General features: G+C 38.9%; 1 protein-coding gene across 3 annotated transcripts in view; it reads right to left on the bottom strand.

The window, feature by feature from the left end:
- LOC103479744 (retinal-specific ATP-binding cassette transporter-like) overlaps window positions 1-14,516 on the bottom strand; it is a 46,039-nt gene that overhangs the window by 18,376 nt on the left and 13,147 nt on the right. For all 3 annotated transcript variants that reach the window (XM_008434365.2, XM_008434364.2, XM_008434366.2), the window contains exons 9-21: window positions 11,630-11,867; window positions 9,980-10,119; window positions 8,601-8,717; window positions 8,185-8,382; window positions 5,406-5,611; window positions 3,809-3,985; window positions 2,878-3,100; window positions 2,520-2,741; window positions 2,029-2,233; window positions 1,839-1,937; window positions 1,118-1,324; window positions 625-802; window positions 298-429 (exon numbers count right to left, since the gene is read on the bottom strand). In XM_008434365.2, the coding sequence (XP_008432587.1) occupies window positions 298-429; window positions 625-802; window positions 1,118-1,324; window positions 1,839-1,937; window positions 2,029-2,233; window positions 2,520-2,741; window positions 2,878-3,100; window positions 3,809-3,985; window positions 5,406-5,611; window positions 8,185-8,382; window positions 8,601-8,717; window positions 9,980-10,119; window positions 11,630-11,867 (2,342 nt within the window). The remainder of the gene's footprint in view (window positions 1-297; window positions 430-624; window positions 803-1,117; window positions 1,325-1,838; window positions 1,938-2,028; window positions 2,234-2,519; window positions 2,742-2,877; window positions 3,101-3,808; window positions 3,986-5,405; window positions 5,612-8,184; window positions 8,383-8,600; window positions 8,718-9,979; window positions 10,120-11,629; window positions 11,868-14,516) is intronic.

The following is a 14,516-nucleotide window of genomic DNA, read 5'->3' as shown; positions in this document are numbered from 1 at the left end:
GAATAGAATAAAATGTTGCAGGAATGGTTTAAACTGGGTAAGTCTTCAAGAACTATTAGTCGTTTGTAAAGAACAATCACGATCAAAAGTTTCTTGTGCAGCTTTATGCATGTAGAATAAACAATGTGCAACCAATCTTGATAATCATTCATCATATTCCTCCCAGTTCACAATAATGCACTACTTTGTGTTGGTCTATAAGACAAAATCATGAAATATACAGGAGATCTGTTGCAGGAAAAAAAAAGTTCAGAGTATGAATAATTTTTGCAATGAAATGCAAATGATCCAACTCACTGATTGAAGAGGATGTTGTATTGAGGGCACATGCCCATAGATGTACGGATGATGTCTATGTCTGTCTTAATGTCTCTTCCATAGACGTAGGCTGTGCCGGATGTGGGAGGATAGAGACCAGTAAGAATGGACCTGAAAAGAATAAAGATTTCCATATTAATCCTATACAGAGGCAGGTGGGAGTTGATAACTTCCTTAAAAACTGAATAAGAGAGGAAGAAAGAATGGATTTTTATAAGTCTGATAAATTCTCATGATATTTTGATCAGTCTATGTATTAGTTTTCCATATCTGATTGAAAATGTGCTCAGTTTCTTTTCTGCTTACAGTGTTGTTGTTTTTCCAGCCCCGTTGTGCCCCAGGAAGGACGTGATCTGCCCTTCGTAGAAACAGATGCTGAGGCAGTTCACGGCTGGACGAGAGCTGCCGTCGTACACCTTGACCAGATCCTGGATCTGCACCCCCAACACCAGGCCCAGGGGATCCTGCTCAAAGAACACCGGACCTGTATGGAGGAAAAAAAGATGAAAGTATTTACAAAACTGCATTGGAAATAATCAGAGCATCATTTGATTCATCTCTTGGGAAGAAATTCAGTTTCAGATCAGCTAAAGTTTCCTTATTTTAGTTTCCTAGAGAAAAAGAAACCTTTATCTTCACTGAAATAATATGTAATCATAAAACATCATTCAAATTATTCTCCTTTGTAAGTCTCATTTCACCTTAACGCTGTTGTGCAGTTCCCCTTTCTCTCCACTAGATGGCTTCAGAGAGTTCTCCAACAGAAGTCTKATTCCTCTTTGGGGTTTTTATTTCTCACCTTCACTCCCAGCATTCGGGTCCTCCTCCTCCTGGACTGGATTTTCCTGTTGTTGTTTCAGCAGCTCCCTTTCTCTCTCCAGGCGGTCTCTCTTACTTTGGTGCTTGCAGGTTTTCTTGCTGGCTGAGCCATTGCAGGTATAAGTCTCAGGCGTGCCTCTGCTCTCAACGTCCAGCTCCTGGTTCTCTGCTTCCGGTTTCTTGGAATCTGGTTGTGAAAGATGAACTCCAGTAAAGGTCCCTGAATAATGACTTTCTGGCTCTGAAATATAATGACAGCATTGTACTTGCATTTACATTATTTTACATTATATAATAAATTATATTAACAGTTTTTGGGAAACACCATGTATTTCTGTATGTGTGCATCCTTGCAAAAGTGATCTAATTAGATACTACTTTGTAAAAAATATTTCGAGCAACAGGAGCTTTTAATCTTATTCATCTTGCTGCGCTACTTTATGTTACTCTACCACATAACATCTTAAGAAAATACATTGAAATCTAAATGTGACAGAATGGGAATAAGTTCTAAGTTTTTTTTATTTTTTTCTAAGAGCTATGCTCTTAGAAAAAAATAGAGTAAAAAAATAAAGGTGTTGTAAAAAAATATTTACATAGAGTAAATATGACCTGCTAGATCAAATAATAGGTCCTTCATTATTTTAAAGAAAAGTAGCACAGCTCTACTGCCTCAAACAGATTTTCCACAGGAGACCAACCTTGATCGGTCGTTTCTTGTTCTTGATACGACGGTGCAGGTTTCTGCCAATAGGAGGGTTGGAGAGGGAAGTAGAACGGTCGACCGATGCCATACTGTCCTGTAAAGCAAAACATTTTTGCTGTAATACTCAATTGGATAAAAGCCAAATAAGTTTGTTACGGTGCAGTGCTTAGTAATAGGACTCTGACCTGGGAAGACGTTGTCCAGATACCAGGCCAGGAATCCATAGAGGACGGCATCAAACACCATCATGAGGATGGAGGTGAGGAAGGAGTAAGTGTCTTTCTCTAATGGGCTGGTCTGAATGTTGTTCCACTGCAGACCCAAACCTTGCTCTTCATACCGTGAAAGGTACTCTGTCCCAAAGCCAAAAGCCACCGGAGAGAGCAAGCTCTAGGAAAGCAAACAGGATCCACAAACAACACTAATTCAGAAGTGAAACTAAAATGCCTATTGATCCTACAGGAATGGGTTTGACACATTTAAACCAAACAGCATAAATTATCTTTATTTCTGTTCTTGCAGGTGTGTCTGAAAGCATTTAGCCATGAGATGTGTGTTCATAGTCAGCCAAAGGAAGGACGGAATGGTTTAGAAATACCTTCTATGCTCTCTTGAGTTTGCAAAACACCTTAAATAAAATAAAAAAAACAGTCTCAAGAATAATAACCAAACATACTGCCACCAATTTCATGTTCCTGGTGATGCGGTCCTGCCACGCAAAACACAGGATGTGAGGCAGGTAGAGGGTGAAGTAGATGATTCCACTGCAGGCAGCAGCCAGGTTGGCTTTGTTGAAAAACACACTCATCAGGAAACACTGCATGATGGTGGTCACAGTGAAAATCAGCAGGAAGAAGAAGACAAGGAGTGGGTCGCTATAATTCAGCACCTTTCCGCCCTGCAAGAAAAAAACCCACCTCTTTTAAACATATTTCACTCTAATACTGCCCACAAGAGGGCAGCATTACTCCCTTTAAGAAAAGAACTCTTTATAAACAAATGAAATTTCCACTTTTCACCGACTGTCCTCTCACCATTATGATGGCTGTCAGCAGCGCCGTGCTTGCAGTCATGATGATGAAACTGTCGATGAACCATGTGTACCAAATGACCCCGTTGTTGACCCCCATGGCTTTGAGGGTCTCTTTGAGGCGCAGCTCCTTCTCCAAGACGATGCTCTTCACAGTCATGGACACTGAATAGATCCAGGCCAAGACCATGAACATGGGGAAGCAGCGGTTCAATGTGATCATGAAGCTGCAGAACAAGTGAGGCAGGAAAAATTATATCAAGATCCATCTATCTGAGATGATGTTGTCTCTCCACAACAACAAACATCTTATGATGCTTTAAGAAAAGCAAACGTTCACAGGAATTGTTCAATACACTAAAACGTTTAATGAAGCAAGATATTAAAAAATATTTATAATTAGACGCACAAAAGAATAACAGAACTACCTGGACTGTGGTCAGAAAACATTTTATAATCGGAATATGCAGCATAAACCAGATGTTTACATACACTGTGTTAAAACATAACTTTTTTTCTCCTACTTTTATTTTTTGACAATGAATTTGACTAAGCCTTTTCAATTTCAGGTCAGTTAGGACTAACAAAATGATCTGAATTTGCTAAACAGCAGAATAGAAAGAGACAAAAAAAAAAAGTGACAGAAAGTTACCAAAAACAAAACCGCAGAAGGGATTATTTATCTAGATGGAACGGAGTATCAGAAGGAAACTTGAAAACACTTTTACCCGTGTGTTGACATTTTTTTTTTAAATGGTTTAACTGGTTTATTTAATCAGCTGGATCACTGAAGATCGCTTACAATTCACTTGTCTTACCTAAAGTATTTAACTCTTAGATATGATCTATGTGAAGGAATTAATCCTCAGTACTTCAGGAAACCTGTTTTCATATCTTTATTACAGTATAGCTAGAGCGCTGATAGGTCAACTCACAGGTCATCGACGTAGCAAGGATATGGCATCTGCTGAACGTAAACCCCCAGTGGCCAGTCATTTCCGGTGTGAAGCTTGATGATCCCATGTTCGATCATGTCCTGCAGGTACGCAAAGCCACCCCACAGGTACCTCTGGTCCTCCATGGGGTCCGCTCTGGGGCCGGGATCCCAGTACCTACGACATATATTTTTACATCAACTGAATTAAACAGGAGGTTAAGAAGGTTCCTTTGATTTCTGATGGATATTTGATTAATGAAAAAATCCCAAGCATTGATTTCATTCAAACATTTGCAACTCAAAGAACATCCAAAAGCCTCTAGAGCCACATACGACACATGTGCATCCCCTTGATAAGCGGATAACTGTGAGACAGAGCTCTGTTACAATCTGATTATTCAATTGCATAGAGGCCGGACTCCCACTGGGTCCATTACGGCCCGCTGGTGAGCTGTAAACAGCTCAAAGTGCTTGCGCTCCTGTTCACGGGGGGATGTTACTGTCTGCCTATAAATGGGAGCTCAAACAAAACAGAAATGCGTATAAGTGCAGCACGTGGGGAGGATTAAAGGATGCGTAATGAGTTAATGTGAACCACCAACAAAGTTTGTGAGACGCAATAAAGGCAGCTGGTGAGGATTTTCCCTCTCAGCGAGAATGTGACAAGTATATATGAAATGGTTCATTGATGTGGTGGCAACAGTAGGAAAAGCAACAAAAGGCCAAGGGACTGGATGAGTCTGATGCTGCAAGGCTGAACCTGAAGTCATGTCAGTTCTCTGCTGTTTAATATCAGGATTGTCTGTGGATCACTTACCTCAATATAAATGACTTTTAAGAAAATCAGTAAACTCACACAAAAATCATTGGATATGTTTATATCAGTTAGTAAAACAATGAATCTGATTTACAAGACACTTCATCTATACAAAACACTGGTAAAGATTTATAAGAAGTTTGAAAATAAATTGATCTAAATTGCAAAAAAATACTAAAAAATAATCAGGAAAATCCAACTATTACTTTTAGCCACAAACCCCCGAAAATCTTGCTGTTAGCAGAATCATAGGTACAACACATACTGGCAACCCTCAAATTTCTACAAACAAATGTAATTGATTTTTATTATTCATCCCTGACTTGTTTAAGTTCATCTTGTGTCTGAAAACTTTTATTTAGTAAAAGGAGGCAAGGCAGGAAAAATACTTGTATGTTTCCACCACCAGAAAACTTCTTGATTTTCTAATGATTTTTGTGCTTTAACTAAAACTCTTCACATTGTCTGGTGTGAGCCAAAAGATGAAGTGTTCGGGTGCGGTGGAGGATCAGTGATGCTGTGGGTCAATGTTATGGTATCATGAAGTCTGTCATGAAAATCAGGGAAGAGATGAGAGTAAATAGAAGGATCCAGGACTCTGTAGAGATCTGGCAAAAGGTGGTTGCACAAAGTACATGGCTAAGTACGGATTTCCCTCAACATTTAAGTAAGTATAAAAGGAGCTATATCATAATCTCATTTTAATAATAAATGCATAAACACAACAATTAGAAGTTATACATTTTAGGTACACCATGTCTACAGAAGCTTTACAGACCTGTCTTTAATCTTGTTGGTCCTCTCCACTGCGTCTATGTCCATGCGGATCTTGTATTGGACGTGTCGAGGAACGCTTGTGGTCCAGGGATACATGTCCAGGAAAACCACACCTGCCCAGAACTTGTTCTCCTCCAGCAGGTACAGAGCCTGATGGATCATCTGGGACTCATCCGTGTAAGCCACAAACTTATCCAGGCTGACACACTGCAGACACACACATAGTTGGGAAGACAGCTATGGATTTGGTGTTGTCAAACTGGGAAGCTATTGTTCAGATAACAGCAGTAAATCTTTCAGACATAGCATTTTGTTTCTTCTTGCTTTATTTTTTGTTTTGTTTTTTTTTTTTGTCCAGCGAAACGTATCGAACGCTGCAATAAAAATGTGTTCCTCTATTGAACTGCAGTTAGAATAAAACAGAGGAATGAAATCCACTTCTCCTCTCCTAGAATGAAAAGGCCAAAGTGGAGAATAAAAGATTTGCTTACCAGAGTCATGGTAATATTTTTTTTTTACATAGGAAAATTTCCATTCTGAGAGGCACGGTTATTAAATCAGACAACACACATATATGACGTTTCTAAAGGATTATTCCCCCTGAGGTCAAAGACTAACTGACATTAAACAGGTTTTGTAGCATTTGACAGAATTGAAGCTGCTTGTTCTTCCAGCAATCAGCCCATCGATAAACACCAGTGACCTACTTTTACTGGCAGTTGTACACGACCTCCTCTGTGTTTGACAAATTGCGTGGCATGATTTACTTTTCTTTCCTCATCTTCTTGGCCCTTTTCCCCCACATTCTGGTTCAAATGATCATGATGGGGTTTTTTTTCTTCTCCAAAGAATCTCTCAACCTTTGGGTAATATTGTGTTCCTTATTTGTTTATTTTTGCTTGTATTTCTGTTTTTGATCTACGTTCTTGATATTTATCTTTATTAAAACATCATACTTGATGACTTTGAGGTTTTATATTGTTGTCTGATAGAGATCATTCTTGACTTGGCTGCACCTAAAGATGAATATTTGTTTGTTTGTTTGTTTGTTTGTTTGTTTGTTTGTTTGTTTGTTTGTTTGTTTGTTTGTTTTTTCTTGGAGAATGAAATCTAGAGTCTTTCCTGCTAATGTGCTAAAATATTATTTTTTCACAATGGTGGGTTTGATTTTTTATCTTGGAAACCTTTAGGATCCAGTGATTTTTTTCATTGCTTCATTTAACTTCTAATTAATTTAACACCAAATACAAGAATCAAAGGCTAATACAAGAATCAAAGAACACAAAGGCTAATTCTTATGGGGCTGAAATGGAATAGAAATTATTCATGATCTTTAAATCTGAAAAGTGCGGTGTGAATGTGTATAAAGTGCAACCAGGGCCATTCTGAAAATATTGGTTTTCAAATAATATCTGTTGCAATGATCTGTCTTTATCTAATTTATCAAATAGATCCACATGTTTGTGTTTTTATCGCATTAAATAAACCCACATTATGAGGAAGGAAACAGCAAACAGGCCAGGTCTAAAATTTAAAGTGTTGCTAAGGTTATAAAATAATATCACAGCCTTTGAACGTGTCACAAAGTACTGTTCAGCCCATAATTTGAAAAATAAAAAATAAAAATAATAATAATAATAATAATAATAATAATAATAATAATAATAGACTAAGATAAGATAAGATAACTAAGATACATATTTATCTTATTTATCATATTTCTTTGCAGATATAAAGTGACAAAACTGTGGGGAAGTTATTTACTGTTTGAACTTTACTGGGAGCTCTCCTGGCAGCGGGGTATTTTTTTTAGAAACACTTTTTCTTTAGAGTAAAGACGTTTGTTGCACATTCTGTATGTATTATGCAAAGATAAATATGAAGATAAATAAACTGAACCCAGACATATTCATTACAGCACATATTTACGCAACTTTTACTCCATGCACCGTTCCTTCACAGGTACAACATAAAACATGCATGTTTGTCACATGAAGATTTTGTCTACAGCCCATACAGAACCTTCTGCATATGAAATGTCTAAAGTCTCCATCTGGATTACTGGCCCTGGTTTCTATTCATCTTCATGGGAGTACATCAATGCCCACTCAAAGATAGATGTAGGAGAAAGGCCCTCAGTGATACACATGTTCCAGTGGAGTTGTAGTGCGAGAAACATCCACTCCTGACAGAGTGAGGGGACTTGACGTTAGCTGCCACAGCCGCCCAATGCACCAGTGCTAGCTGACAGCTGTATCTAATTGGCTAAATTGCCTGGTTTGTTTGCAGGACTCTGAAGGGTCCTGGCTCTGAGTGCTGCGACAAAAGACAGATTTAGATTCCTGCAAAGATAGGACTCTCTCTAAAACCACAACCCTGGGCTCCTTTTAAATCCCACAAGAGAGGGATGGAGTGAGTGAGGAAAGGAGGATAGATGGAGTGATTTGTCCACTTTCTGAAGAAGAACAGGGGGTTAGTTTCAATGCTGAGCTGTACACTGAACCACGTCTGAGCTCCTGAGGAGGGTGACTCATTCCCACCTACCCTCTACTTTATCACCGGCTCACAATGGAGGCGACGGAAGGAGGCGACAGCACACTTGTTCTCTCCACCTTTCAGAGTGACGGACAGGAGAGAACCTATAGAGCTGTGATAAGTGGCTCCATCTGTCTGAAAAGGCCTTGCTGCAACCTGAAGGAGCAGCCCTGACTGACTTCTGCTTGTACAGGCGAATAGGAGTTATTTGCACAAATCCCAGCCGCAGCAACGGGGCTCCTTACCTCTCCGTATTGGTTGAACATGCGTATGATTTGGTCAGCAACGTTAAAAATATTCCGCCAGTCCAAGTTTGGCATCCCCTCCTCCCTGTCCGTCTCTGGTCCGTTGTGCAGAAAGTTGAGAATGTCTCTAGTTGAAAACGCGCTTTCCACCAGACTGTCGTCCATGAAGTGCATCACTGTCGGGTTCCTCAGGGTATCCTGAGAACAAACAGAATAATAGAGGGTCATTAATTAGTTCTAAAACATCTGGCTCATGTAGCACATGTGGCACCGGGTTGAAGAAACTTTTAAGGGATTTTTTTCTGTGTATATCAAAAATGTTTTCCACCAAATGACCTCTACTTCTACTTCACCTTTTGGCACTTATTGTTTGACATGTGCAGTGAAAGTTGTGATCAGAATGACTGTCTCCGTACCCTGATCATGTTCATCTGGACGCTGTTGTTGAAGAAAGCCCAGAGCTGAGGTCCCACCTCCTCCCAGGCCTTGGCCATGTTCTGGAGCCTCTCCAGCTCCTCAAATGTTGTGTTAGCCTGGATCCAAAAAGAAACAAGTCAAATTAGAACTAAAACTAAAACATGTCTATCATTTGTTAAAAATACACACCAAGATGAGTTCTAGATTTGGAACAACAGAGCTTTGCTTTTCTTTAACTTTTTTATTTTTATTTATGTTTTCTTGATACAGTCATGTTAACAGGATTTAATGTGAAGACCAGCCCTAGTTAGTGCAAAATGTTAAAATGCCAAAATGTTAAGTTCATGGAGTATAATTCTTTTGTGAGGCTCTGTAGCATAAGTAACAGTTGCAGTAAAACCACATAATCTGACTTTTGTTGTTTGTACCTCTGGATGTCAGGCGAGGTCATGCTGTCTGGTTCAAGCTTTACAAGTTGTTTTTACATCACGGAAATTTAAATAAAGGGCCGCAGTTGGTTGTGTTTGTAACAAATAAGAACATGAGGTTTGCTGGTTTAAAAAACTCAATTTGGTAGCCAGAGAAGCGCATTAACACTGACGTTATGAAACTTTGTGGACCCAAGGAGAGTTTTCTGGCAAAGGATCACAGAGCTGTTTGTGCTAATATGTAAGTAAGTAAGAAAACTTTATTGCATTTCTTTACTTAGCACATTTCAATATATAGAGATTGCAAAGTGTGTCACAATTGTAATTAAAACAGGAAAAATAACAAAAACTGTACATGATCTTCACTGACAATAAAACAGTCACTATAATAGTCACTTAGAAGCTGTAGAAACAACCAAACCAAAGTAAACTATAGCCTCTATTTGATATAAACTTTAATTTATTTATAATCTTGGTCTTGACAAACTGCAAAGCCCTAATTCATAAAATTTCTGCTACTAAAGCTCTTTGTTATTTGTGTGGATAACATCACAAGGTACCGTTAAAACCTAGAAAGGATCTAAAAAAGAAAAAAAAAACAGTTTTAATTTACACAACATGGCGAACTAAGCGAGAAAGACAAACTAGCTTCCTGTAACAGTTGCTTGATATTGATGTGTTCTGTGCAAAAAGCAATGGCAGAGACAGATCTATTTACCTCCTCCACCCACACATTCAGTTTATTAATCTGATTTTCCTCTTCCCCTGTCTCCCCCTGTAGACTTTCCCCACCTATCCTTTACATTCAGATTCAGGTCAGTTTGAGTTGGGGGTTGAGCGAGTAGAAAGACATTAAGAGTGTTAGAGAAAAAAACACTGAAAAAAGAGAGAAAGGGTGTGTAGAGGAAATAAAAGAGGCGAAGGGTCAGGCTGGAGGTGGACTCTCTTACGCTCTTTAATATCTGTCGGACGGCCGGGGAGTCGGGCGTGTACAGGATCTTTCCCATCAGCAGGGGCTTGACTGAATTCCACACAATCTTTGTGACGGGGTTGGACTCCAGGGTCTGCATCAGGGAATTACAAAACGGAGCTGTGGGCAGAGAAAAGGCCAAGATGCTCAGAGAAGAAGAAGGAATGTTGGGGGGGGTGGGAAATACTTCTCCCAAGAAGAAAATTACTAATAAAATACAGTTGGTTAAAGTGTGAAAAAAAAGTATTATTGACACTTCTGCTGCAACCCTGAACTCCTTCAACTCAACCTGAATGTCCTATGCAGACACAAAATAATCTAAATAATCACTTGCTAAACCTTTTCGCATTTTGTCATGTTAAAACTACAAGCCTCAATGTATTGAGACTTAAAGTAGTTCATAATTATGAAGTGAAAGAAATGTATTTTGAAAACAGTTTGTGCCTAGCATACGTATTCAGCTACCCTGAACCACCTTTGACCTTTAGTGATTTGCTTTAAGTCTGTATCAGCTTTGCTCCTCCAGAGGCTGCAGTTGTTCCCCATTCTTCTTTGTGAAACAGGTCAAGCTCCATCAGATTTGATGCAGATTGTAATCAAGATTTTTTTCTTTTGTTTTGTTTTTGCTGCACATTTTTTCTTATCTGAACCATTGCGTTGCAGATCTCACTGCATGTTTAGGGTCATCGTCCTGCTGGAAGGTGAATCTCCACCACAGTTTCAACCTCTGAGGTTCTTCTAATGTCATCTCATATTTATTCCCTTTATTCCCCCTGACTTGTGCGTTGTGTTGTTTACTCTTCAGGATGGTGTTTTGTCATGAATGTTATCTCAAAATAAACAAAAAAAGAAATAATCCTTTGAGTCATCCACAAAGCAGCTGAATTTATAAAGATTGAATTACGCATAAATGGACACTATTCCCTCATTGGTGACCTCTGGAGGCAATCGGGTATACTGGATTTTATTTAGGGGTATTAATGTAAAATGGGCCAGATGCAAGTACACTTCTGCAATCATGTATTTTGTGTATGTCTGTTCCTCTGTGACGTGAAGTCCCATTAAACTCAATGATATTTGCGGCTTCTCAGTAGGAGCCTTTCTTTACATTTTATATGGAAGGAAGTGAGATGGTTCAAGTTGACTAAGAGATGGACACGTTGCTATGCATTTCTTTGTGACAGGAGCTTTTCAAACTCTCCGTTTAGTTCCAGCCCTTTCTTGTCATGCATGACTTTTTGAAACATGGAAACCAAAGAGGAAAAGAAACCCGGCTAATAAATGGATCAATGTGTGCTTTTTCCAAGAATGCTCTTTCAGCTTAATCTTCACGTTTTGATAGGCAAGAATTAACCTGGGTGCTTGCAGCACTATAAAAATGTGCAAGTGCATTTCTTTGAAACAGACTTGCAGTAATAATACGCCTTGAAATATCCACTGAATTCTCCTTGAGCTGAACTTGTCTGTTTCCTCGAATCGAATTTGAGAAAATAGTAGCATTTTATATGGAAGAAAGAGCACAGAAAAGTTTCCTGAAAACTGATCTTTTCACACAGCAACATAATGGATGTGATCCGCCTGTTGATAAAAGGAGTTTAATTAAAAAATCGTTCATGACTTCTTTACTTACTAGTGGCGTCGTCATAGACATAGTTGTGATTTTTGCTGCCGTTCACCCCCAGGAACACCTTGTAGTTGTTGTCTTCGTACCAGTTGAAGGACAGCACCCTGGAGCCCCCTCCCTCTGGGTATCCGCAGAACAGGCTGGACACCCCGGACATCAGCTGGGTGAAGGAGGACGGACCCCCAGCTTGGAACAGAGAGGAGGCCACCCTGAGGAGCTCCTGAAGGCTCTCTCGTTTCAGCAGCTGTGGAAGACACAAAAACGGACAAATTGACTTCATGTGTTTGCTCTGTTATTTACCGTATGGTTAGAAAAAGCTTCTAAATCTAAATAAACATAATAACTCTTAAGCTGTATTTTTTTTAAGTACATACAGTATCCTCTACAACTATTGCCATCCATGGTAAAATTGATTCTTCTTTTATTGCAGGACCATAATGTTCCTCAGATTTATGAATTAATCAGATTTTTTACTAAACTTAAATCAGTAATCAAAGACGTCCTGTTTCAATGGGCTATAAATATGGCATAACATAAACACATATTTTTCTCAGCTATTAAGAACAGCAAGAAAGACCACATTTCAGCGTTCTGAGGACATTCTGAGGAGCAACGTTTTCCTCAAGCAGCAGCGTCACCTGGACAGAGAAAATCTCCATTTTTGTTTGCTAATCTAAAATCAGGAGAACTCTACAAATAGGATATTTCTTGTAAAATATTTTAGCTTAAATTATGAAAATGTTATTTTCTCTGAGTGGTCAGAATTGTATCGATCAGGACGCTGTAAAGATAACTGATATTCTCTGTAATGTAATTTATTTTGATTATCTTAAGAGCCGCCTGCACCTGCTGCTGTCCTCCTACTGTGAAATGGTTTACATAAAGCACATGCAGTTTCTGCAGACGGGGAAAAGTCCACTCACATGTAAGCAAGTGCAGCAAATGTCATAAGATCTCTGTCTGAATGCTCCAAACTTATCAAATGACAGGAAAATATGATTCCACTGACTAAAGGGGTTTGCACAAATGTATCGTAGCACATGCAACATCGCGTATAAAAAATACGTATTTTATCAAGGTGAATTATTTTAATCACTCAATATAAGTTTTCAAATAAAACTTTGGATTTTTTTTTTCAAACTTTTATCTATAGTGTGAAATTATTATGCGGCATCAAAATATACATTTACTTAAAAATTCTTCTGAGGAAAAAAAAGATCTTTCGTTATGGTCTAAAATAAAGCAAAGTAAGGTCACCTGAGCTCACCTGACCTGGAAGACATTTAGTCTTCTCACCAGTGCTGGCAGGTCAGAGTAAATATCCTCCATCCTACACTGCCTCCGCCAAGATAAATACATGTTTTTCACTCCTTGGGAATCTAAACAATTATTTCTGAGGCGTCTGACCTTTAACAGGTAATTACATTCATGGTAGGGATATTTACGTCGCTCATATTCATTCATGCCCTGTGAGCTTCGTTACATAAACGATCACATGAAAACAATAGTTTGAAAGATAAGCAAACATGCTGCTCAGACGCCTCTCCTCACATGATGAGGATAGCCACGGGGGCGGGCCAAATATCCTCCTATTGACAAGACAAAAATAACTTCAGTCTTTTCCCCAATGTGTATCGTTTCCTCCCTAAAGCATTAAGAGCTGGAGGATAGAAAGTTTTCCCTCCATACATCATGCTGCTGTTGGAAACTTACCCTTTAAACAATCTCATGCAAAAACAAATATTCAGAGAGGTAGACTTCTCCTGAGGGTAATTACAATTAACCCAATTTTGTCAGCAAAATTCTTGACAGTGATCTATTGCTATTTTCCACACAGCATCCTCCAAGCTGCACCTTGTGAAAGTGCACACATGAAAACTGTCACACACGGTCTGACACGCCCCTGATTTTGGCCTCGCTAACTCCCTCTTTCTTCATTTTTTCAAATGTATTATTTCTCACACATACGCCGAGCTGAAAGCACACATAGGTAACGGGGTAATGAGAATAGCTGGCTCGCCTTTCCGTCACCGCGGTGACACAAAAGGTCCCACCTACAGGATGTGTCACCTCGAAGGAATGTCCCTTTACCCCCTCTCTTTCTACAGTCTACATGCACCTCCCACCAGTCTCTTTCTTTCTGTCATCCCTTGCCAAAGTGTTTCTGGGATGTACTCCCTCCTGGGACAAAGAGAGAACGTGACGGAGCACACATCTCATCCCAGGTGTTTTAGAGGTTAGGATTTTTTTTTTTGAGCTTTCATAAACCTTTAGAAGCTTCCGCAATCTTGAATTGGCAGAGAACAGTAAAATTAGACAGAGAAAGCAGAGTTGTTTTGTATCTCTCTCCCGTATCTGTTTTCAGAAAATTAGTGAGGCAATAGTAAATTCTGGTCAACCAAACATCCAGAAACGCAGTATTCCATCAGTTGTATGAGGCTCTCCTGCATTCCCTATAAAATTATGTTATATTGATAAAAAATAAATAAAAAAATGCTTTTGTCACACCTATTTTAATTAGGCTATACTGGCACATTGAAAAACAAATTACATGTCTATCAACAAGTAAATTGTTGGGAGTTTTTTTTTGAGTGGTTGTGGAGAATGTTCCTTTTTCTATTTATATTTTACTTTTATGTCAAACTGACAGAAAGTTTCAGTGTTCAGTAAATGATTATGACTTTGATTATTATTAGTTAACAAAATAATCAAGTTGTGGGTTACAGTTTCAGTTTCAAGCATCTGGTATGCCGATGTGAGTGACTCTTTATCACCACAGACAGCATGGGCAGAGGGGGATATTAAGCAATATTACTACTACTGGGCCATTGGGAGTACGCCATTTATAATTCTGATGTATTTTTTATTATTGTTAATCTTGTTTATATATATA

Source organism: Poecilia reticulata, linkage group LG17 (genome assembly GCF_000633615.1).
Source record: "Poecilia reticulata strain Guanapo linkage group LG17, Guppy_female_1.0+MT, whole genome shotgun sequence".
In the NCBI taxonomy this organism is placed as follows: domain Eukaryota; kingdom Metazoa; phylum Chordata; class Actinopteri; order Cyprinodontiformes; family Poeciliidae; genus Poecilia; species Poecilia reticulata.
This window is presented reverse-complemented; position numbering and strand designations above follow the sequence as displayed.